The sequence below is a fragment of the Oryctolagus cuniculus genome, chromosome 9, assembly GCF_051225735.1.
Source record: "Oryctolagus cuniculus isolate XC-2025 breed Fujian yellow rabbit chromosome 9, ASM5122573v1, whole genome shotgun sequence".
NCBI classification, from domain to species: Eukaryota; Metazoa; Chordata; class Mammalia; order Lagomorpha; family Leporidae; genus Oryctolagus; species Oryctolagus cuniculus.
The window spans coordinates 119371726-119395780 of NC_142875.1; the positions used below are offsets into that span (position 1 = coordinate 119371726).

General features: G+C 40.6%; 1 protein-coding gene and 1 long non-coding RNA gene across 11 annotated transcripts in view; one reads left to right on the top strand and one right to left on the bottom strand.

Moving 5' to 3' along the window:
* Positions 1–24055, top strand: part of LOC108176990 (uncharacterized) — a 174042-nt gene that overhangs the window by 121562 nt on the left and 28425 nt on the right. For both annotated transcript variants that reach the window (XR_016213537.1, XR_016213544.1), the window contains one exon: positions 17859–17929. This is a non-coding gene — a long non-coding RNA (uncharacterized LOC108176990). The remainder of the gene's footprint in view (positions 1–17858; positions 17930–24055) is intronic.
* Positions 1–24055, bottom strand: part of ABCC9 (ATP binding cassette subfamily C member 9) — a 146964-nt gene that overhangs the window by 22928 nt on the left and 99981 nt on the right. For all 9 annotated transcript variants that reach the window (XM_089303256.1, XM_089303255.1, XM_089303254.1 and 6 more), the window contains 7 exon segments: positions 18584–18680; positions 17999–18228; positions 17244–17392; positions 16960–17029; positions 14856–15013; positions 11242–11334; positions 3316–3418 (listed from right to left, as the gene is read on the bottom strand). In XM_089303256.1, coding sequence (XP_089159382.1) covers positions 3316–3418; positions 11242–11334; positions 14856–15013; positions 16960–17029; positions 17244–17392; positions 17999–18228; positions 18584–18680 — 900 coding nt within the window.

The following is a 24055-nucleotide window of genomic DNA, read 5'->3' on the forward strand; positions in this document are numbered from 1 at the left end:
ACCTTTATTTTTTTCCCTCAATTCAGAATGAGTATGAGATGCATGCAGTATGCGAGGCTGATGTTCTATAGAAAAGCTGCCTATGCAGATAAAGAATGGATTACTGAACACCAATGGACCAAGGAGGAGAGCCCCCACTCAAACGATAAACCACAGTTGGAAGTGGCTCAGGGCCCTTCCAAACACCGCACTAGGTGTTCCTGCTCTGGCTTCCCTCCTGTCCCTCTCCTGGGCTTTTCTGTGAGTAACAAGACATCATTGCACAGTTAGTCAGCGAAAGCAAAGTGGCCACAGAAAGCCATGCCTTCAAGTTTCCTCCTTTTACCACGAAGGCTGCGAGTTCAGGATTTAAGACTTGGTGAAATCCCTGGATCTGCATTAGGAAATCCTGCTTGCTGCCTCTTTGAAATGATGACCAAGGCAGTGACCCTCCTTATACCACTCCAGTCCTGGTTCTGCTCTTAGCAGATGTGGGGTGTTAATTCACTGAGAAATATGGCACAGGCCAGAGAGAGGAGGGGGCTATGTTACAGCTTCAGATAACATCAATGCAGATTTCCTGGACCAGATAGATGTCCCCCTACTTACTTTTTAACAAATGACTGATAAGGCAGAGTATGTGCAGCTGTGAGATTCAGACAACAGTTCACACCCTAGTCCCCAAGGCTCTATAGCTCAACATAATGCAGAGTGTGGCTGCAGTGCTGTGGATGCAGCCTCAGAAGCACGGTAATAATGAGGTCACTGCTACACGTACAATTGGGAAGGTAGAGTATTTCCCAGTAGGAGTTATCTCCTTAATTTATTCAGCACTCCTGCTATGGCATACATTCTTGGATTACAGCGTTTGTATTTAAACGTACCTAACTTAATGAAAAGTCTATGGACTCACAATACAATGAGAGTGAATGCAAGAGGTCCTATGTTGGATTTCTGGGACTGTTGAGAGGGATGTGTGTGTGTGTGTGTGTGTGTGTATCTCTATGAGTTTACTGCCACATAAGTGCAAGCGACAGAGACAAACCATACACAAAGGACTTTGAACCTTGGCTTGGTCAGCAGACATGCCTGGCATTTTTGCAGAAAGCCAATCAAAGTTTCTTACCACAACTTAACATGAACCCTCCAAAATAGGAGCAAACAACTGCTCAACTTTTTCTATTAGCTTTTAAATGGAGTCAAAGGGGGCTGTTAGTCATAAGACTATACATCAAATCTTGGGAGGATGACAAAACACAGAAAGCAAAGAGAAGAGGTCACGAGAAAGGTATTATAAAGCAACAGCACAAAAGGCATTGTTTTTAGAGTGTCAGTATCTCCTTTGGTTCTCAGCAGGTGGAACTAGAATTCCTTTCTAGGTAGGCAGAATCAATTGCTTTTTCCCATGTGTGTGTGTGTGTGTGTGTGTGTGTGAACGTTTTGGGACAAACTCAATGAAATCCCTCTCAGTTTGGCTGCTTTTCCTCCCTAATGTTTCCTGACCTGCCCTTTCTTGGCAGTCACGGGCCTCCACAATCTTTGTCTTCTGGCTACGCAGACAGAACATGTGGTTTGCTTGAAGATGCGTGCTGCACATGCGTATCTCAATAATTTGTGAAATATAATTATGGTGTATTGCTGAAAAAATTTTACATAATCACTTATATGAGGGTACTCTGAAATGTGATTGTAAATGGAATTAATTAGAGGGTAAGTTTATTTTGGTACAAAAAATTTTTGAGATCTATGTACATTAAGGGTCTTCAAAAGGTTCATGGAAAATACCTACTATGAAAAAAATTATGCAGATATTTCAACACATTTTGGCACCAAAATAAAATTATCATTCAATTCCATGCCCATGATTTATTTATTTTAAAAAAATTTTATTTGGGGGAGGGAGGGGGAGAGAGAGAGAGAGAGAGAGAGAGAGAGAGAGAGAGATGGATGGATGGAGATCCTTTTCTATTTGCTGGTTTACTCCCCAAATGATGCATAAAACCCATCCTTGTTAGTCAAAGCTTGGAGCCAGGAGCTTCATCTAGGTCTCCCATGCTGGGTGGCAGGACCCCAAGTACCGTAGCCACTACGGATGCCTCCCAGGTCTGCATGAACAGGAAACTGGCCTCAGGAACTGCAGCCAGGCATTCAGTCCAGACACTCTGATGTGGGATGTAGGCATCTTAACTGGTGCTGTAACCATGAGGATAAATCCCCAATTCTCGTGAGCTTTGAATCTCAACAACCTAGTGAGAAATCCTAATTAAGACTCACAAGGGTGTCCAAGGCTCCATATCATTCTGTTTCCACTAATCAATGACTTAACTTTTGTTTCACCCTCCAAAGGACTGCAAAGACCAGGGCTGGGCCAGGCCAAAGCCAGGAGCTTGGAATGCCATACAGGTATCCCACATGGGGAGTAGAGGTGGAGGTGGGCAACTCCCACTGCTTTCCCAAGTGCATTAGCAGGGAACTGGATCAGAAGTGGAGCATCCAGGACTGGAACCAGCACTCTGATAGGGAATGTGGGCATTGAAGGTGGTACCTTACCTCTGCACCACAACATCTGCCCCAGAAAAATTTATTCCTTCCCTTGTAGGACCTCTAGCTCATCTGCCTCCAACTTCAGTCTGGCTGGTTGACTTACGACCCACTCAGTAGGACAGGTACTATTTCCATTCATTCATTCTTTCATTCAACCATTCAAAAGGCATTTCTTGAATGCATTTATAAATTGTAGTACTAGAGGACTGATATTATTTTTAAATATAATACCCTCAATAAGTACATATTGTTATTTTATCACTGACAAACTATGAATCACAGCAACGCACATGTTAGACCTAGTCCACACAGTGTCACAGCTTGTTCTCTATCATACGGAATGGAGGAAGCAATAGATGATCAAGCACTTTTTTTTTCCTTTTGTGCTAATGTGATCCTCCACTGGCTTAGAACACCAAAAGTTGTGTGCTCTCTCTCAGGTCTGTCCAGCTCAGTGGAGAAAATGAGTACATCTGTTCACTAGTCAAATTTGCTCTTTGGAGAAAAAACCTGAAGTTATACAAATATTTGCCATTCCATTAACTTATGTAGTCTACAGACTAATGAACACAGAATGAATTTCTGCTTTTCTGGCTATTTGTCTTGCCATTAGCTAAAACATTATGACAGACTTCATCCGTGACCTAAACAAACCTGATCTATTTAAAAGGCCAGCAAATGCGAAGCTAGTGCTGGATCCCAGTGGAAGACTAATTTTTACAACTCCCAGCCTCTTCGCAGCAGGCCCCTTCTCTGCTTGGTTTCCATTTCGAAATCCTGAAATGAACGTACCGTCCTGACCTCCAGCCATCTGTTGGCAGCTGAGAGAAATAAGTAGGCAATGTTGTTTGTGTCCGTCAGTTCCAGCATACGTTGCTTAAATCTGGCTTCATGCCTGCAGAAAACAAAAGTATGATGATGTTAGCCACACAACACAAGAAGTAATAAAAACCAGTCACACTTGCTACTACGCTATTTACTCAACAAATAGTGACAAACTGATGGGCTGAAATGGACTCCTCCCTCGAAATAAAGAGCAGCTGCTACTGTTCTGCTGCATTCTTAGCAGAGAAGCCGGGGTCAAGTGTTTCTTTCCTTTCTCACATCCCTACTAGGAAAAGGAGTCTTCCTGACAACAAGGTCTATTAAATATTATTTCATAAATTTCCACATCATTATGGTAGCTATGAAAAGAAGCACGGCTAACATTGCAGTCACCTTTCAATCAGCAGCGTGAGTTGCACAGAAGTGCAATGTGCAGCAGACTTTACCTGATTTATATGACATTTATTTTACTTTCCCAAGTGACAGAGTTAAGAACTGGGTGGGAGGTGCTGGAGGAGAATTGGGGAGGACAGGAAACTTCGCATAGGGCAGTGGCAAAGATATTCTTTTAAAATTCTCTTTTTGCTTGGTGTTTCTGACAACCAAAGATGGAAATTGGGGTGGCAAGAAATTCAGGATAGAGAGCTTTGTAGATGTCAACTGCTCTTCTAAGATATCTATAGTCGAAAAGCTCCCAGTTTGTAAGGATGGTCACTGCACAAAAGGAACTCATGGTCCAAGGGGTTCTAGGATACATACAATTTGAACACTAATCCCTGAAAAAATAAGTTCATTCTTCATGTTCAACATCATCAGAATCAATTCTGCGTAACTTATTTTTAAGAGAAGCTGTTAATAAAAGCCTGTATATTTGAATATGTGGGTTACCATCTCACAGCAGCTCATGACAAATAGTGTCATTTTTTTTTCTAAATCCCCCAAAATAGTCTTCTTTCATTGCTTGATTACTACCCCCAGAATACCAGAAACAATGGAAACCTGGCTAATTTAATCAAGATAGCTAGTTTGAATATTGGGGAAATGCTGAATCAAAATATGGATTATTCTCTCCTTGTGGCCATGGTTTGTCTCATATAGACTCTGCCATCAATCAGTTATGCTTATAAGGAATGGCCAAGTTTCAGTGACAGACAAGAAGTGACTCCTAGTTGAAAAGACTGTTCCAATCCCCTCACATCTTCAAATAAAATTGCAAAACTTCAGGATAAACCATCCTTGAGTCAGAGAGTGAAGAAGTCCTAGGTAGGCTGTGCACATGGCCACTGAAGCAATCCATACCGGCCAGCATAAAGCAGATACTTGATATTTATCCAAGAAATGGGATCATTCCAATATTCCAAGTCAGAGAAATAATTTCTTCAGACAGCAGCAACATCTGATCATCTACAATTATCGAAGGATCAGCAGTCAGATCCAAATAATGATGTCACTTGGAAGTGTGCAGCCTTGGCCCAAATGCCACGCACATAGGACCTGTGCTGAGAGACAATGCTTTGGGGTGACACTAAGATATCCAAGGAGCTTGCTTCCCTCCAGATTCTTTTAGGGAAGAATATAGTGATTAACCAACAGGCAGGAAGGATCTGCTGGATTTCCTGAGACAGCAGACATGAACTGCGGTATGCACATGAAAGACTCATTCTTTCTGGACTCAGTAGGTAAAGGTTAAGGAGATTTTTATTCATTAATTCAGAAACATTTACAAAGTATCAGCTACAAGCGAGATGTCATGCTAGACCCTGGGGCTACACAGAGGAACACGATGTAACCTCGTCACTTGAGGAGCCCACTGTCTGGGGAAGGAAGGAAGCTCTTTGTATTAACAAGCAAGGACGGCGTGGTGCAGCACAGGATTGAGTGCTAACGACCCTATGCATGCAGTGGCGCATGCACGTGAAGGCAGGGCATGGCTTTCAGTGACCCAGAGAAGTCAGTGGAAAAGGGAGAACAGAGCAGAGGGTGGGATGAGGATAGGGAGGATAGTCCGAGTGAGGTTTTAAGGGAGGAACTCAATTTTTCAAGTGACCCAAGCATTCTATGTAGTGGGAAAAACATGAGCAAATGCACAAAAGTGAGAAAGCCCAACATGTTTAGGGGGCTCGAGACAGACCCCTGTCCTTAGAGCACTCAGGTATGGGAGAGACTGGAGATGGGGCCAGCTGGACCACAGCCAGTGGACGCCCACACACTGGATCCTGAAACAGTGCCTTGCCTGGACTCCTCTTTGCTCTCCCTTCCCTTTGGGATAGTCTTTCAGATAAGCTCTTAAAGGGTTTGTAAATGGAGCTGGCAATGATGTGGAGCAGCAGGGAGAGGGAGGGGTGAAATGCAGCGAACATTCTTTCTGTGTGTTTCTATTTGGCAAGAAACCTTGTGTTTTCCTAATGGAAACTTTGACACACTCAGTCTGTATCTTTTCATCCGCATCCAGCTCATCTTCTGAACATTCTTAGACCTTTATTCTGTCAGACAAAAAAATAAAAATAGGAAAGGTCACAGGAATCCCAGTCGAATTTAACTGTGAAGCTTTGTGGTCAACTACTTGAGGGAGTTCACGGCTTCATGTGAGTACACCATGAACCCTGGACGCGGGGAGGAAACGGAGTCTCATCAGTAAATATTAACTTTCCGAAAGGGCTCAGGGCTCTGGGGACTCTGGGTAGCTTGGAAGAAAGGAACAGATGGACGGAAAAGAACATGGTCTGAGCACAAGTACCAAATGTAAAGAGTCTAGAATTCTATCTATGACAGCAGGGCCATTCCCACAGTTTCAAGACTGTTTTTGATTTTAGGAAATGCTGCTATTTGGGGCCAGTGCTGTGGTATAGCGGGTAAAGCTGTTGCCTGCAGTGCCGGCATCCCCTATGGGCGCCGGTTTAGGTCCTGGATACTCCACTTCTGATCCAGCTCTTTGCTATGGCCTAGGAAAGCAGTAGAAGATGGCCCAAGTCCTTGGGCCCCTAAACCCATGTGGGAGACCTGGAAGAAGCTTCTGGCTCCTGGCTTCGGATCTGCACAGCTCCAGCCATTGCAGCCAACTGGGGAGTGAACCAGCAGATGGAAAACCTCTCTCTCTCCTCTCCTTCTCTCTCTGTGTAACTCTGATTTTCAAAAAAATAGTTCTTTAAAAAATAAAGTGCTATTATTTATGGTATTTATGATAATTTACTTTAAATATGAACTCTGGAAAAGCTACATCTGGATGCAAATAATTCTATTTGTTATTTTTATTTTTAAATTTTTTTTTATTTATTGGAAAGGCAGAGTTAGAGAGAGGCAGAGGCAGAGAGGTCATCAATCTGCTGGTTCACTCCCCAAATGGCTGAGCTTCTTCCATGTCTCCCACATCAGAGCAAGGACCCAAGGACTTGGGCCATCCTCGGCTGCTTTCCCACACACATTAGTGGGGAGCTGGATCGGAAGTGGAGCACCCAGGATTCAAACCGGTGCCCATATGAGATGCCAGTGCCACAGGCAGCAGCTTTACCAGCTGTGCCACAGCACCCACCCCATAGGTAGTTCTACATAGAAGCTGAGCCATCTTTTGTTTCTTCCAACTGTATGTCAAGCATTGGATCTTGATGTAGTATTTTTGTTCTTGTTACAGCTACTGATAATTTTCCTAACATAAAACTTGGAATAATAATGCAAAATTCTACCCATGTGTCCAGTGAAGAAGGTAACTGGAAAATCTGAACCTTGACCCTGGGTTAATTTCCACTTTCAGCCTAAACCCTCATTCCCTTCAAGATGCTCTAGCAATTCTTATCCCTGTCATTCTGAGAGATGACCTCATGTGGCCCTCCAAGGAGAAGACAGAGGCTGTTGGCTGTTGAATCCACCCACTGGCTGCTGCTCTACCTGCCAGCTTTCCTGAGTCCATTTGCATCCTTCCCTTCCCTACGCTTCATGGAGGAGCTGTGAGTCAATTCCTCCTGATCAAGCTGCACTGGTCTCTCCACTTGGGCACTTGAATGCATCCCAGCTAATCCTACACGAAAATCTGCTCCATGAATTGTCACATCCTGCCCCTATCTCCACTTCTTCCCTCAGTCTTTAGAAGTGTCTACCCCATTGCCCTCTTAAAAATTACAGTAAAAACACTGAGCCCTTTCCTTGCTATTTGCATATTCCAATTTCTAGTTAATTCTTCAGTGCTCTGAATTCTGACCTCAGTCCTCTCCACTTTACCATTACTGCTCTTGCTAACATCACCAATTGCTTCATGGCGGTCATATCCAATGGACACTTTTAAGTCCTTTTCAATTAAGCTATTTTATGTTTCTACTACCAGTGATAATTCAATTTCTTCATAAAAATGCTCATTTGTTTAGTTTCAACAATACCAGAATCCTGATTCTTTGCCTAGTTCTTAGATGGTTTATTTTCTCAACTGACTTGAATTCCTCTCCCTGGTGGGAATACAAGGTCTGCCCTGCTAAGTGGTAACATTTGTCACTATCACGTTATTATAATCTAATCTAGGGAGGAGGAAGACAAGCCTGAATTAAGGTCCATTCCAAAGATGTTGCCTACAGACAGACCTGTAGTCCTTCTCGCTCTGTGTTTGATCTAGGTAGAGATATTAAAGTGTTTGCTTACTAGAAGATATAATTCATATGACGGGATATCAAAAATGCCAGGTAACTACTTAAGGGCATCTGATAGTCACCAAGGAGCCAAAATGCCCAGATGCTGGCCTCTCATACTTGTGTAAGAGTAGATACATGGCATGAGAGGAGACCTCAGTGGATTTGATGTTTACCATGGCTAACTTCTCACTCATATGATTGTTGGGCTTTGTGGAGATCAACTTGCTAAAATAGTAATCAAAAGATCAAGGCTGCTAAGGCTTGAATCATCCTTCTTTCCAGGGCATTGGTTTGGATTTGATAGCATCAGTCTGACCTACGTTATGGTTAGCTAGGGTCAGGAGAAGGTCAAGAGGATTCATGACAAAGTCCACAACAACCTTTCTCCTTTTCTGATGACGTTGGCTAGACAACAGACTTCCAACAGGCTTCCCAAATGAGGAGCACTGGAAGCATGGTGCAGAAGGTGAAACAAAGCAGTCACAGAGGTGTTAGCAGGAAGCAACAGGCTGAGTAGTTGAGCAGTTTTCAATTCATTCACAAAACGTCTGAACATCCACTGTATGCCTGAGTCCACTTATGTTCTGCAGATAAAGGTAGGAGGTAGCTACCAGCTGCTAAGGAGCTCCTAGTCTTGTGAAGGAAGGCAAACACACAAGCCAGTGATTCTGACACCATGTGTTAAGTCTAGAATACAGGTGACCCTGGAGATCTTAAGAAGGGCATCTCCACTGTGACATTCAAGGAAGACTTCTCACAGTGGGATGATAACCACGGACTGATATTTTAGCAATGATAAGCACTGGTTATCCAGATATAAAGGGGGATTTCGAGGGACTTGTAATACAACCTGTCTTACTCTGAAGCATAAACCTGAGTAGATCAACTTTCTTTAAATTGGGAGAACCTGGAAGATTGTGTTTTCCATGGGATCTTTTCTGTCTGCTTGCTCATAAAGTGCTGGTAATCTGAAAACTTTGTCCAAGCTCTTCTGAGTGTACCCTCTTTCCCTTGGCAAGCAAATCCAGGCCCTTTAAGAAACTAATAATCCTAAGAGAATGACACCCAAACTTACCTTTTGCCTTGAGAGAAATCTTAGATATCAGATCCATATGCCCAACTGGGTCCCCAAAATTCCCAACTGTGTATCTCATCAGAACTTCCATCTGTTGATGACCAATCTCATCATATTCCTTCCCAGTAATCTGTATCTTCAACTTCCTAACTTGGAAAGCTGTGTTTACTCATAAAAGTCAGAAACCCAGAAAGAGTCATCTTCAGCTTCTCCCACCCTTCCTCCTGACTTCCCATTGGTCTTTAAATCTCATTGGTCTTACTTCCTAAACAATCCCAAAACTTGCATGTTTTCTCCAGGTCTTTAGTTCCTGCTTCAGCATTCATCTGTAGTCTCACCTGGATCACTGCACCTGCCTCTTGGCACATTCTTGCCTTTAGCCTCAACCCCTCCTAATTCAACTATCAATGTACACTGAATTCCCTTGATCAGGACTCCAATCATGTCATTTTCCTGTAAAAAAAATCCTCAGTGAATCCCTACATAGAAAAAATAAAGTTCGACTTCTTTAAAGGAACTTATACCCATATCCCTTTTGTTCTGGCCCCTGTTGATGTTTTCAAGCTTTGTCCTGATAGCCACTTTCTTTGTACCTACCTTATATTCCCACAATACCATATTCTTTGGATTGCGCTATAAAATGGCCATCTTCATGCTTCTGCGCATCTATGACTTCTACTTTGAATACTTAATCCTTTACCTTCTCAACTCTTCTTCATTCAAGATCTGTTCTTCAATAATTATCTTCTGACTCCTTGGAGAGTTCATGCTACCCTGCTTTCTAATATTGTTGTTTCTTGTGATATATACATTAGAGGAAATAGCTCAGTACATTGCCATTTTTTCTGTGGAATTTTCTTTCCTACTAGGCTGTCGGCACTGTAGAACAGAGTCCAGGCTAGCTAGGTAGTCAGTATATATTTCTTGAGCACTTACTTAGTGCCAGACATTTTCCCAGATACTGGTGACAAAATAGTGAGAAACAGTCTGCTCTTAAAGGGCCAACGGTCTCATTGGAAGGAGCAAGTAACAAACATGTAAGTAATATAAAAGAGATAAAAATACTCAGATGTAAATGCCACAAAAGAAGTCAATGGGCGACCTGGCAGGAAGGAGGGGGCGGAAGAAGTCACCTTTAGCTGGAGTGGAAATAAGCAGCTTTGTCCTGTATAGCCACAGCAGGCATGTATTCAATGCCCAAATAAGACTTTCCTAAATACATTATCTTGAAAAGATTTGTTGTGTTGAAAAAAATTAATCTTTAGTATCATATAGTTGTTAAGATTTCTGGTCATTATGCCTACTCCTAGAATATAAATTTTATCTTAATATGTACATTGAATGGCAACGGATAGCCTTGACATTCCTAAAAGAAAACAGGGAAAACATCCAGGTGCAGAGATGACAAATGCTTCATGATGACATTTACAAAGGTTTCTGTACAGATTCTGTATACATAATGTTCTAGGTAATTGTATCCTTATATTTTATTCTCTGACTCAATTTTAAGTTTTTAAAATATGTTAAGTTAGAAAAACTTCCAATTATCAATACACACTTGCAATTATGATTATAGAAAGATATTAACACTTTAACTGGTTATTTTTCTAGATTAAATGAAATATTCAGTAATACCACCTGTTTTTCTGTTCATACTTGAACAGGAAAACAGGGATACATAATTGCTTGAAGGGTAATAAAACACTCCTGATCTAAAGCTTAGGTTTTGACTCTGTTTACAAATATTAAAAAACAGATTAAATTCCAAAATAACTTTGCAGTAACTATTTATTTGGTTAGTATTACTATGTATACATTTACTTTACTTTGTTTATTGAGCGCTTCTTCAATAGTCATTTTGTTTAACCCTTTACATGCATTAGCTCAATTAGTCATTTTCGATGACGAAGATTGACTTTCCTATTTCACAGATGAGCAAACTGAGGCTAGGGGATTTTAAAATATAATCTAAGTCATAGGGCTAGCACTTTTCCAAAATGTTGTTTCATCTTCTTTTTCTCTTGTTGACATTTCAGATGGTTAGACTGAAACTTTGGTCATTTATGACCATGTTTTCTTGCTCCTAGTTTAGAACACAGGTACAGAGGGCATCCAAAAAATGGTAGCAATTGTCACTTATTTTCAGATAAATATTTGTTGATGATATAACTATCTAACCAGCAAAATGAAGGCACGTGTACTGACCGGAAGGCCCTGATGGTGGTGAGTCCTTCAGCCGTCTCTGAGAAGTGACAAAGCAGTGGAAGTTGGGTGCTGTCATCAAGTTCCTGGAGGTCCCTGGAGAGAGACGGGCAAAAATAAACTTCAACGCATACAGGTTCAAAGAGCACCAGGTTCATTCTAAATGAAGGTTGCTTTGCCATGGTGTATTGTAATGGCCTCTATAATTACTTTCCCTTAGCACTCCGGTAACAAAATCTTTCCAAGCTTACAATCTAGAGAAGAAAAAGATGGGCATGTAAGGAATATAGGTTCAGCCTTGTGTAACTGCTAAACTTGCACAGGTGGGGAACCTTTTTTGTGCCAAAGACCATTTGGCTATTAGTAACATTATTCACTGGCCATACAAAATTATGAAATTAAAAATTAGCCTGCGGTTTCCTTGGCAGGGGAAGACCAAATGATGCCATGTGCCTTATACGTTCCATTGGTCAGAAATTCCCCACCCCTGTCAGCTAAAGTACACTGCTATAGGAACACAGAGAAATAAGCTATAAGTGTGTACATAGGAAATTGGTGGTATTATCTTTGAGCAAATAGAACTTAGACCAAAACTTAGGCATGATGAAGGCTCCGGTGAAATGGACCAAAAGATAAGAATTCTGGCTAATGGGTAACAATAACCCCACAAGTTCAATGTAGCTGGTGTCCAGAAACTTGTGGGAGTACTGTAGTGGGAAAAGGCCATTTAAAAGAACAGCCTTTTGGAGGTGGGACTGGCTGTAGAGGGCCCTTAATGGGCTGCGGGGTAAAAAATCACCGAAGACTAAAAGTTATCAGAGCTGTGCTCAGTCAGCATAACTTGAGAGATAAAGCAAAAGATGAAAGAGAACAGGTAAGCACCAGTTAGGATGATATAAGAAGCAATAGTTTTAAAATTCTGAATTACAGTGTAATGTTGTTGAGATCTGAAAGAGGAGATTGTGAGACAGTATACCAGAAACAGCTTTATAAACTACAAGGATTAATTTATCATCATAACAGGTCAGTGTCAGATACGCTTTGGTTGCTACTAGCCTGGCAGACTTGAAGGATAACTGTGCTGTGTCTCAGGGTGGGTACAGACAGAATGGGTAAATTTAGAAACAAGGTTATGAGTTTGACTTTGGCTTCAGTGATTATGAATCCCTGCCTTCAAGGAGCTTCCATTTACATTTTATTCCAAGGATCTGCATACATATGCCATCCTAAGTGAATGGAAATACCTGCATTTGATTCTTTTGATAAAGATGCATACTCATGACAACTTTTCTTTAAGCCCTATGAGCTACCATTTATAGAAGTGAAAGCTCTATCACGTTTCAAAGCATCCTTTTTTATTTTCTTTTTTTTTTCCCCTACACATCTCTAGTCTCTGGCCTTAAAAGAATTAGAGAAACAGAACTGCCATTTACCTGCCAGGGTCAATTGAACTGAAAAACTGTTACGTCATCTTCAGTAAGTATCTCAGGCCACTTTGAACTGCCTGCGTAGTTCCACAAGGCAAATGCAAAGTGTTTTCAACCTGGGGTTTCTAAAACAAATTCACTTATTTCAGAAGTTGCAGATGTTGAGCTTGGGGAGGGAAGGAAATAAGGAAACGGGAGAACGAACAGGAAGGAATGTGGAGTGTCTTGTTTTTAAACATCACATCAACTACTTGTAAGTCCAACACAAGCAACAGGTGGTTACTAGATTGAGGTTTGTGGTGAAGGAAAAAAAATGAGGAAGGAGGAACCTCTGTTTACAGAACTGTGTTTGGTGAAACCAAAAAGGTGAGAGCACAGCTTGATCTTGTATTCCTGTAAGGAGACACATATCGACAGATATTACAATTCCAAGGCATTTTTCTTGTAGCTAGATCCCCAATTAAATTCTCCTTGATGTATACAAAACTATCAGTTAAGCTGCCTGAGCTTTTTACCATGGGGTGTGCTGAAGGGCCTCAACATTAAAAAAGTTCCTCTTCTCTATCAGATTTAATAGTAGAATCATATCTGTTAACTTTCAGAGGACTTCAAACAAGACTGATGTACAATCCATTATCAACGTGAACTCTTCAAAAAACAATTCTCTCCTTCATATTTTACACACTACCAATACTCACAGCTTATTCTTGCTAATGAGCAGAATTCACAATTTCCAAATTGTAACAGACAAGGATATTTACCCAAGCATTGTCCTCAGTTTTTATCACTCAAGGGTAAATGAGTATGTGACGGATATAAGATACGACTGTTTGCTATTAGGGATGAGAAGGCAAGGGTAGGTTTGGAAATAGCCAGCAGTACTGAAATAACTTGGAATGTCTCTGCCTCTCTAGCCAGCAGCAATATCAGTAGTAATATAATAGACAAAAATGAAGAAGTTAATTGATGGGCAGCTTCTCCTTTTTGTTCTGAATTTGCAACAAGAAGAAGATGAAGACGAGGATAAAGAAACACTCCAGATTTAATACGGATCCTGACATTTACTGCTTCTTGGTCTTTTGGCTCAGATCAAATGTGAGTCCCTGACACTGGAAGGACTCTAATTCATAATCCTGAGGAAAATACAACCATACTGTAAAATTATGAAATGTTACATAATCAATTCAGAGATTCCTAATTGTAAGCCTTCCCTGTTCTTACATTCCCCTACTTTCCGCCATCTTCCCTACACTCCATTCATGTCTCTGAATCAACCCAGCATCTGTGTTCTAATTCTAGCACTGAATATGTACAGTAGGATTGTTTTACATGTTTTATTCTCCCAAGAGACTGTTAGCTTCTTGAGAACAGGTTCTTGTAGCATTGATCTTTTCATCTGTCATGTGGCTTAGCACATTATTTTGTAACACAATGCTTATTAAGCATTTGTTGAAATAAAGTGATTCTTGCAATGACATAAAACTTACTGTATTAGGTATAGGAGAGCTTCAAAGTTGAACTGAAAATTTCAAACTTGTATTAAATAACTCTTCAACATCTTAGCAAATGACACATTCAATATTAACAAACGAACCTAAAATTCATGTCTACCTTTTATTTATCTGCTTGGATAATTAAGGTCACACACAATATGGTCCAATCTGACACTTTGCAACTCTGAAAATTACAGCACTACTATCAGACATTCAAGATTATCTAACTGTGTAAAAATCACTCTGATTTAGCTATTCAATCATTTTTACTTCTATTAATATTTCACACAATGTATTTTAAGGAGCTATAGAAGTTTAACCCTTTTTTTTCTCACTTGTGGAATATATTAATATTTAATCAGTCACTTACTCTTTGGGACTATGTTTGATTTTCTAAGTTGTCTGCCAATGTCACATTCAGAGAAAGGACCATGAAATGATAAACTTGTCATGGTCTTTGGACTCAAAATCCAATAAGTCATTCTGCATGTTAATGTACATCCAGGGCTATGGAAGGCCCACACAAGCAACTACCCGATGATTATAAGAAATCTTCCAATGATTGGCTTCACCATGTTAAAAGTAGGTTGCCTTTCTAAATTCCACATGTTACCTTGAGAAAACACTATAGCAAATGCAGTTCACAATGAATCAATAGCTAGGGGGTTGAAAAGGCATAGAACACTGTTTTACATACTTAGAAGCAACTCGGAAGTATTTCTGGATAAAATAAAAGGCAACTCCAAGGGGCACGAGAGCAACCAGGAACACAGGAGTAGCATAGGATATCATCCCAATGGCGGACAGGCAGAGCAGTGTTGAGCGAGTCAGAGATTCCAGAGTTGGAGGGATATGCTATTGAAAAGGTGGTTTGAAAGGAAAATATATTTTAGCTCACATCAAACATTGTTAGGATGCAAAAAAAAAAACTTATCAGAAAATTAATCTTAAGCTATGTAGTTAATTATAAAAGTGGTATACAAATATATTCATTGTAAGTAATTCTTCATTCATTGCCCTTAGTTTAGTATATTTGTTTATCAGCCAACGTGTCATTAATTACTTACCTAGCTGTATCTCCATTTTTCTTAAGCATTGTATATAAATGACTGTACTAGAAATCTCATTCTTTCATGTGCTTCTTTGACTTTACTGAACAATACAGACTACATATCTTCCTATGTCAGCAGATACAAATCTGTATCTTTTTAGTAGCTGCATACTATTTAAAAAGAATCTATACATATATTCCTGGACTGTAAGATATTTAAATTAATTTTCTGTAATTGCTTGTTCATATCCTTTTGATGTTTTTGATCAGATCACTTATCTTTTCCTTATTGATTTTTGGCTGCTGTTTATATATTATGATTATTGTCTTTCTTCTACATTTTAAACTTGTCCTTGGTGTTTTTAGCTCAAAGCTTAACATTCCATATGGTCATTTCTGTTAGCCTTTTCCCTTGTTGTTCCTGAAGTTCTGTGCCTTGCTTAGGAAGACCTTCTGCACCTCAAGTTTCTAACATTATTCTCCTACAATTTAATTTCTATGTTGTTGTTTTTATATGGTCATCTTTACTTTGTATTTGTTTTTTATGTTATGGATAGCTAATTGTCAATGTGTTTGCTTGAAAAATTATTTTTTTATCATGCAATATGCTTTCACCCTATGTTAAATTTCTGTATCATATTGCTTTTGATTTCTCCATTCTCTTTATTGATATACTCATCTTCTATGAGAAACAGAGTATATTAATAAAATAATATTTTTGGATATCTTATAGGTAAATTCGCTGTGTAGCATTCTTCTGACTTTTGAGATTATTGGTTATCTTTTTATAGTATTAGGTTTATTTCTGTTTCTGTAGTGTTTACTGTTAATAATGAAATTTATTTTTCACTCAATTTGTTAATTGGCAGAGTGGAAATTAACAATTTTCACAAGATGGGTTTTTTGAACATATTCTCCTGAACTTTCTAACTGGATTTCAATTTTACTGTTTGTTTTGAATTCTCTGGATAGAAATCCTATCAACTGCTAAATAATGACTGTTTTGGCTCTTGCAATATATAGTTCTTTAAATTTATTTTAGGGGCAGTGTGACCTAACACCAGTCCTGTGAAAATATCATAATTTCTTCCCGTGTTCTTTAGTCAGCTGCGGATATCAAAAGCATTCATTTTCTAAACTGGAGGTAATTTATGTGTTCCCAACACCACTCTGGCAAGTCAGAAAAGGCCAAAGCTAGATGTGACAGGTTTTTCTTTCTCAACTGTCCTGCGGGTTCTGCTCTCACGGGATCCAATTTCAGAGTTTCCTGTCTTCATTTTCAAGACAAACCTCTGGAGAGCTAAGGATCTGAGATTAAATGGAGCATTCTTGGGATTCTCTACCAACACTGCTTCATCTAAAGCTTCAGGACCCAACCTTTTATTCTGGGAGATATTCTGAATGGATTTTACTCAAGTTTTGTGAACTTGATACTGTGGATGGAGATACACACTAATCAAAATAATTTCTTTTTATAATCAAAAACTTTAAATGTTGATTCATTCTTTACTATTTCTCTTTACTTCATGCTGATTCTTAAGTATCCTCTTCTACATACACAAATTAGTTTGAATAACGGTTTTTCTCTTAAGTAATCGTTTTCATGAATCCATTGATATGAAAGCAAACAGGCTTTCATTTAAATTTCAGCAATCCTCTATTAGTAAGAGAAACCATGCTTTGTCTTAAAACACCTATATTTAGTTTATATTGAACAATTTGTGAATTTTGAAGTAACTCAGGAACTCACCTGATCAATGATGTTGGTATCAGCTGAAAATCGATTGAGAATCAGTCCCAGAGGTGTGGTATCAAAAAACCTAGGCAATAATGAAACTGAGATGTATGATAATCCTCAACTATCTGGACCCTGAGCACTGCTAATGGACAGTTTAGAGTCACAGAAATGAGAAGGTCCTTATTTATTTTCTCAAGAACCAAACAAATTCTTCAAACTTGCACATTTGACTGCAATTTTAAAAATGCACGTTTCCATGATTTTGTGTGTGGGAGAGCGAAATAACTACTTTTTACCTTATTGGTCCAAGAATTATCTTGTTGAGGAGATTGTGGTGAAGGTTTTTGGCCGCAGTGAGACCCATCCATTCTACAGTGAGAGATGTAACAAGGCAAAGGAAAATGCCTGCACCACAAAGTATGCTAAATCCAGCCACATAGTAGGTCTGCGAAGCAATCGAAAAGCACATAGGAAATTACCGATTGAGTTTTTTTCTTCCTAGAAAACCAAGCCTCAAAGTCAGAGGACATTGCTAACTTCCTTATCTTGCAGAGGTACAGCTCTTGGAGACCTTGGCAGTATCCAAGACCCTACTTCACTTCCTCCACTGTGTTCTAGGTTTGCCTCCAGACAAGTGAAGGGACACTGTTTGCTGTCAGGTTTGGGGCATATTCTTGGCTCTCTGTGTTGTAGAGCAGTTACTTAAATATCAAATACTATTAGAACAATAACAAAAGAGCCCTATATGGGTAGACATTTGTGTATAACATATCTATAACATGTATAAAACATGGATGTGATTCCTTTTAATCCCAATCCAAATATTACCTTTAAATGTTTCTTAGGATAAACTTTTCAAAATAAAATAATAGATACCATTTTTAACATATTGACAGTTTATTCTATTTCAGGTCCTGCTCCAATTATTTACAGAATTATCAAAGAAGTGTCCTGACTATTTTCACTGCTAGTATCTAACAAGGTAAGAGAATGCCACCGTTAATCTCCACAGTTACTTGATGGGTTAAAAACATAACTAAGCGCATCGTACCTGGTCAGCTTTCCCAGTATTGTTTATACTGTACTCTGACGTCCATGTGGCCAGCCAATAGTCTATGGCCACAATCACTGAATGCTTCAGAAGCTTAGAGAAAATCATCAGGAAGAGCAAGAAGAATCCGCCGGAAGTGAGGTATCGCCAACAGGTTTTCCAGGGCATTTTAGTCCTGAGCCTCATCACAGTGGACATGTTATCATCTTCATCTTCCTCCTCCTCTTCCTCTACATACAGAAAAACGTGTTGAAACTCCAAGTGGCCACCAGGTAGGCTGAATTTTTATCATTCCCCCAAAAGAAAATACCACCACTTTCAGACTGATGGAAATGTAAGTATTAGTGCTGAAAAGTTTAAGTGCTTTTAGTAGGGCAAACCTCAAAAACAATTTTTAAAATAGGTGAAGAATAAATGAATGAAAAAATACATATAAAATTTATGCCTGGATGAGATTATTGATTTCCAGATCAAATTGACTGCAAATGTAGACGTGAAACTCATGAAGCTATTGAAAGAATTGTATTGTCAATAAAACCTCGTACAATCCCATTAGAATGTTTCAGATACATGGAAAAGATCTACCTTCATCTTCATCCTCCATTTGGGCTTTGGCCTCTCTTGAATACATGGCTCTTCGGAGAGTTTTCCTCTCTAACGTGGTTTGGTCGGCTTCCATATCCTACAGGAAATACGCTGTCATTGAAGATACTCATAGCCATAGGAGGGTTTTGAGCTAACAGTAGATGAGCCTCATGTACAAGCGGTTAGTTATCTTTACCAGGATGAAGGACACTCTGCTCACTCCAGAGATCTACAAATCCTGTTGCAGGAGCAATTGTGGGGACAGGGCTTTAGGCGTGTGGGAAATGCTTCAGTGCTCAGAGGTGTAAAGGCAGGAAGAAGCCAGGAAAACCAAAAACCCGGTGACATGGGTGACCTCAGGGACAGGAAGATATCTCCCCCAACCCTAACCCATAGTTCTCTCAACCCTACTTCTTTTATTCTCATGTCACTTTCAGATATTCTTTATAATTTCTAACTAAGTATTCATTTATGGTAACAGATACCTTCCTTTAAAAATGCACACAGATGCACCACACAGGCAATGGTGACGATTCCAGGGAGTGAGTTTCCAGCTTCCAGATTTGACCTGGCTCAGCCCTAGCTGTGGTGGGCATTTGGAGACTCAAACAGCAGATGAGAGCTCTATCTCACTCTCCCACTCTCTGTGTCTTAGTAAACACATAGATAATTTTTTGAGAAACACAGAGTTCTGGGTTTGTTAAACTTCTATCACTCATCTACTATGATTATGAATGTTTAAATCACACTGCAGTTCTTTAGCATCTCACTTAAGGGAGCTGAGAAAAGGACCGCAGTAAGATTTGAATGGTGGCCAGAGTTGTGGTGTAGCAGGTTAAATGGCTGCCTGCAGTGCCAGCATCCCATATGGACACGAGTTCAAGTCCTGCCTGCTCCACTTCTGATCCAGCTCCCTGCTATGGCCTGGGAAAGCAGCAGCAGATGGCCGAAGTCCTTGGGCCCCTGCACCTGCATGGGCCACCCAGAAGAAGCTCCTGGCTCAGCCCAGCTCTGGCCATTGCAACAATCTGGGGAGAGAACCAGAGGATGGAAGATCCCCCAACCCCATAACTCTGCTTTTCAAATAAGTAAATAAATCAAAAAAAAAATTGAATGGAATTCTCTAAAGAGAAGAGGCAATTAACAATACTTGGGTGGGTACCTAACAGTGTTGGAGAAACCTCCAGGACCAGGAAATACAAGGGGCCATGAAAAGTTCCTGGAGAAATGGAATTAGAAGATTGGTCTATTTTGGTGCAAAAACAGTTTTGAAAACCATGTATAGATTTTTACAATATGCACTTGCATGAAGTTTTGACTAATCCTCGTATGCATGGATTTCAAAAATATTTTTTCCCTAAAATAGATTGTTTTTTAATTCCTGTCCATGAAGTTTCTGAAGCACCCTCTAGTGCTGACAGAGAAGGGAAACATGGCAAGAACTAGCCTCAAAGACTTAAGGGATGCTGCAGACTTGTCGCCTACCCAAGCCTCTGGTTTTCTCCAGGCCCTGGCTCCCAGCACCTCGGTCCCCTCCTGACCTCAGAACTGGAGCAGTAGCATCAGTGCAGTTGCACTGTGGACTAAATGAAGTTCTCCAGGCCAAGCTGGAAAACTAACCATCACTCGCCTCCATGGGGAAATGCACTGGTGTTCCAAGCCACTGACCCACAAGCTTTTGGAATCTATGGTAAATTGGGAGCTTCCCACGCTTGCCAATGCAAAAAAATTCCATAAAGCCACAGTTTGACTGTTACATCAATAAACTAATACAGCTTTGGTGATCAGTCCCTAGGTAGTGAGTTCGGTGGCTGGTTGGCTTTTTGGTTTGTGCCTCATACACCATGTGTGATTTAGGAGACCTGCTATTCTAGAAGGCTCTTTTCCTTCCAGATCCTTGGTTGTAAAGGTAAAAGTAAAAATGATTCCTGAACAGCATTTTGCAGAGACCATTTCACACAAGTCTTTAATACTGTCTAAGGACAGGAAAACTTTAGTGAAGGAGACTACATAAAACAGGAAATTAAGAAAGGATCCATTTTGTGTATCATGTAATAGGATGAAAAAGAGATTTGGTTCTGGTTCAACTGCCCATGCTGTGTAAGTGAATTTTTTTTTTTTACATGTAGAGTGGACAGTGAGAGAGAGAGAGACAGAGAGAAAGGTCTTCCTTGTTCAGCTGGTTCACCCCCGTAATGGCCGCTGCAGCCAGCGCGCTGTGGCCAGCGCACCTGTGCTGATCCGAAGCCAGGAGCCAGGTGCTTCTCTTGGTCTTCCATGCGGGTGCAGGGCCCAAGGACTTGGGCCATCCTCCACTGCACTCCCGGGCCACAGCAGAGAGCTGGACAGGAAGAGAAGCAACTGGGACAGAATTCGGTGCCCCGACTGGGACTAGAACCCAGTGTCCCAGCGCCACAGGCGGAGGATTAGCCTAGTGAGCCATGGCACCAGCCGTAAGTGAAAAATTTAACATTATGGAGACTTTTTTTTGGTGGTGGGGGGTGAGGGAGTAGAAATCTTTAAAGCAATATTTCTTAAACATAAATGCTCTATTAACCCCATTATAAGTCAGGTATTTTACATTGTGTTTATATTTAATTAAATAAATACAAACTTAGTTCCATTTATCCAATACGTATTTCCCAGGCCAGGCCAAGGTGAAGGCAGAGGAGTGCAGAGCATACAACAATACAATACTGGTTTATTCTGCTGAATAACATTGCAAAATTTATGGTTAATGTCACTCAAACTACAATCCTTAATATTTAAATCAGCTAAAAATGGTATCTCTTTATCTGCAGTTTTCCATTACTGTCTCTTTTTAAAAACTATTTATTTGGGGCCAGCGCTGTGGTGCAGTGGGTTAATGCCCTGGCCTGAAGCGCCAGCATTCCATATGGGCGCCGGTTCTAGTCCCTGCTGTTACTCTTCCCATCCAGCTCTCTGCTGTGGCCTGAGAAAGCAGTACAAGATGGCCCAAGTCCTTGGGCCCCTGCACCCATGTGGGAGACCTAGAGGAAGCTCCTAGCTTCTGGCTTCGGATTGGCACTCTGGCATTTGCAGCCATCTGGGGAATGAACCATCGGATGGAAGACCTTTCTCTCTCTGTCTCTCCTCTCTCTGTGTAACTCTGCCTTTCAAATAAATAAATAAATCTTTTAAAAAAACTATTTATTTAAGAGAAAGGCAGAGTGACAGAGAGGGAGAGACAGAGACAGACAGAGAGAGAGAATCTTTCATCCACTGGTTCACTCCCCAATGGCTGCAACAGCTAGGGTGGGGCCAGACTGAAGCCATGAGCTGGGAACCCCACCTGGGTCCCCATGTAGCTGGCAGGGTCATCTGCCTTCCCAGGTGTTTTAGCAGGCAGCTGGATCAGAAGTGGAAGAGCTGGGACTCAAAATGGCACTCAGATGTGACATATCCTAGTCCCGAGCAGAGGCCTAACCAGCTGCACCACAATGCTGGCCCCTGTTATTATCCTTTTTTTAAACATACTTTCCCCACCTATTCCTTAACCCCTAAAGTGACAGTTCTCTCCAAAGCCCTGACACAGGAGGTCTGGGAGCTCTTCAGTGTTCATCCTCCTCCTTCACTGTTCTGGCTCAAAGCCGGGCTCTCCTGGCCTTGGTGCTAGTGACATGGAGCCGGATGCCTGGGTGCTGTGGAGGCGCGCTCTGTACTGCAGGAAGTGGGGCAGCATTCCTTCCCCTACCCACTCAAGCCCGGGGCATCCCTTGCACCAAGTAGGACAGTCAGCTCTCAGCTGATGCAGCTGTGTGTTCTCCAGGAGGCAGAAATGGCCCTGATTGGGAGGTAAACACCCTGTCCTGTCAAGATAAACTGAACAAGAATGTGTCTCTACAAAAACGTCCACAACAGGTGTGAGCATCTGGTCTAGCCATGACGATGCTCATCCAGACGCCCATTTCCCACATCATAGCACCTAGGTTGGAATCCCAGCTCTGGCTCCCGACTGCAGTTTCCTGCTAATGCAGACCCTTGGAGTCAGGGATGACGGCTCAAGTCACTAGGTTTCTGCTACCCACGTGGAAAACCTGGATTGCTTTCCTGGCTCCAGGTCTGGCTTAGCCATGTCAGCAGGTAAGATTTCTCCCTCCTTCTCTCTCCTTCCTCCCCCAACTTTACCTCTTAAAAAACAATTTTTAGAGACTTCCCTCTAAGTATTCTTACTCCCACAGTGCGACTCCCTGGCTGCAGATGAAATCTGGTGCCTTCTTTGTGACAGGTGTCAGTAACTCCTTCCATCCCCAGAAACGAATTCATAGCAGGTGCTAGATTCATTCTGGTTTCTTCTGGCTCCATTCTACCTCACAACTGACTTACCCTGTCCATACCCTAAGTTGCTCTATATCTCCTTCTGTTGATTTACAACCCAGGAATGTGTCTTTAATTATAGAGCTATGCTATCTCAAGTGATCACTTCATTTCTAAATACAACTTAATGGACTTTCTTCCTGGCTTGCTTAACGGTATTACTATAATATTGAGCCAACAGCTCTCATTTTTTTTCCAGATTTTCTTTCCAAAGTAAACCATAAATTGTCCCATTCCTTAAGCTTACATCATATTCTTTTGTCCCTGGCATTTAGATCACTGAAAAAAATGTCATTTGGAGCCTTCTCCAGTATGTTTATAATCAAGCTTCTCATAGCACAATTCCTCAGTGGGCACTTGCTGAATGTACCTTGTAATGCCTTTTTTTTTTTTTTTTTTTTTGCCAAACAGCCTCCTTTGAACAGTTCTCTGATTTGTCCTACACTACTCACAGATTTTTTTCATCTATCTTTTTTCTTGGTGTGGTTTGCTTTTAAGATCGCCACAGACGATATAGATATTCCTGGATATGTTTGGCTTTTCAATCTTTCTCTCTCTATGGAAACATAGATCCTTTTTTCTCTCTCTAAAACAGGATACTCTAATTTCCTAATTTTTTTTTTTTTTTTAGAAATTTGCTGACACAAACATTTCATTTTATAATGCTTGCTCCTGGCCAGGAATACCAAGTTTTGGTCTCTTTCTTATCTGAACTCAAGAACAAACATTTTGAAAATTTACCATTTCATCTCTTAACCACCAGTCATACTCCATCCAGTTTCCAACTCTGTTATCACCTCATTCAATGCAATAGCATTACACTGGGATAACACTGGATGTAGACCTGGGTTGAAATTCCATGGTACCATTTATCAGAGGTATTGTGCAACTTCAGTCAAAGCTTAAGTTACTTAAGTAACTCTGTTTACTCATCTGTAAAAGTGAGATATTTTCTTTGCTTATTTCTAATGGATTTTCAAAGAACTAAGTAAGACTGTGTAAAAAAAAACAATTTATGTACTCTACAAACAGCTGAACAAATGTGAAATTCTATCTTTCCTTCTTTCTGATTTCCTGCTTTTACCCTCCACCCTATCTGATACATGAATTCTAACTTCACAACTACAGCTCTTC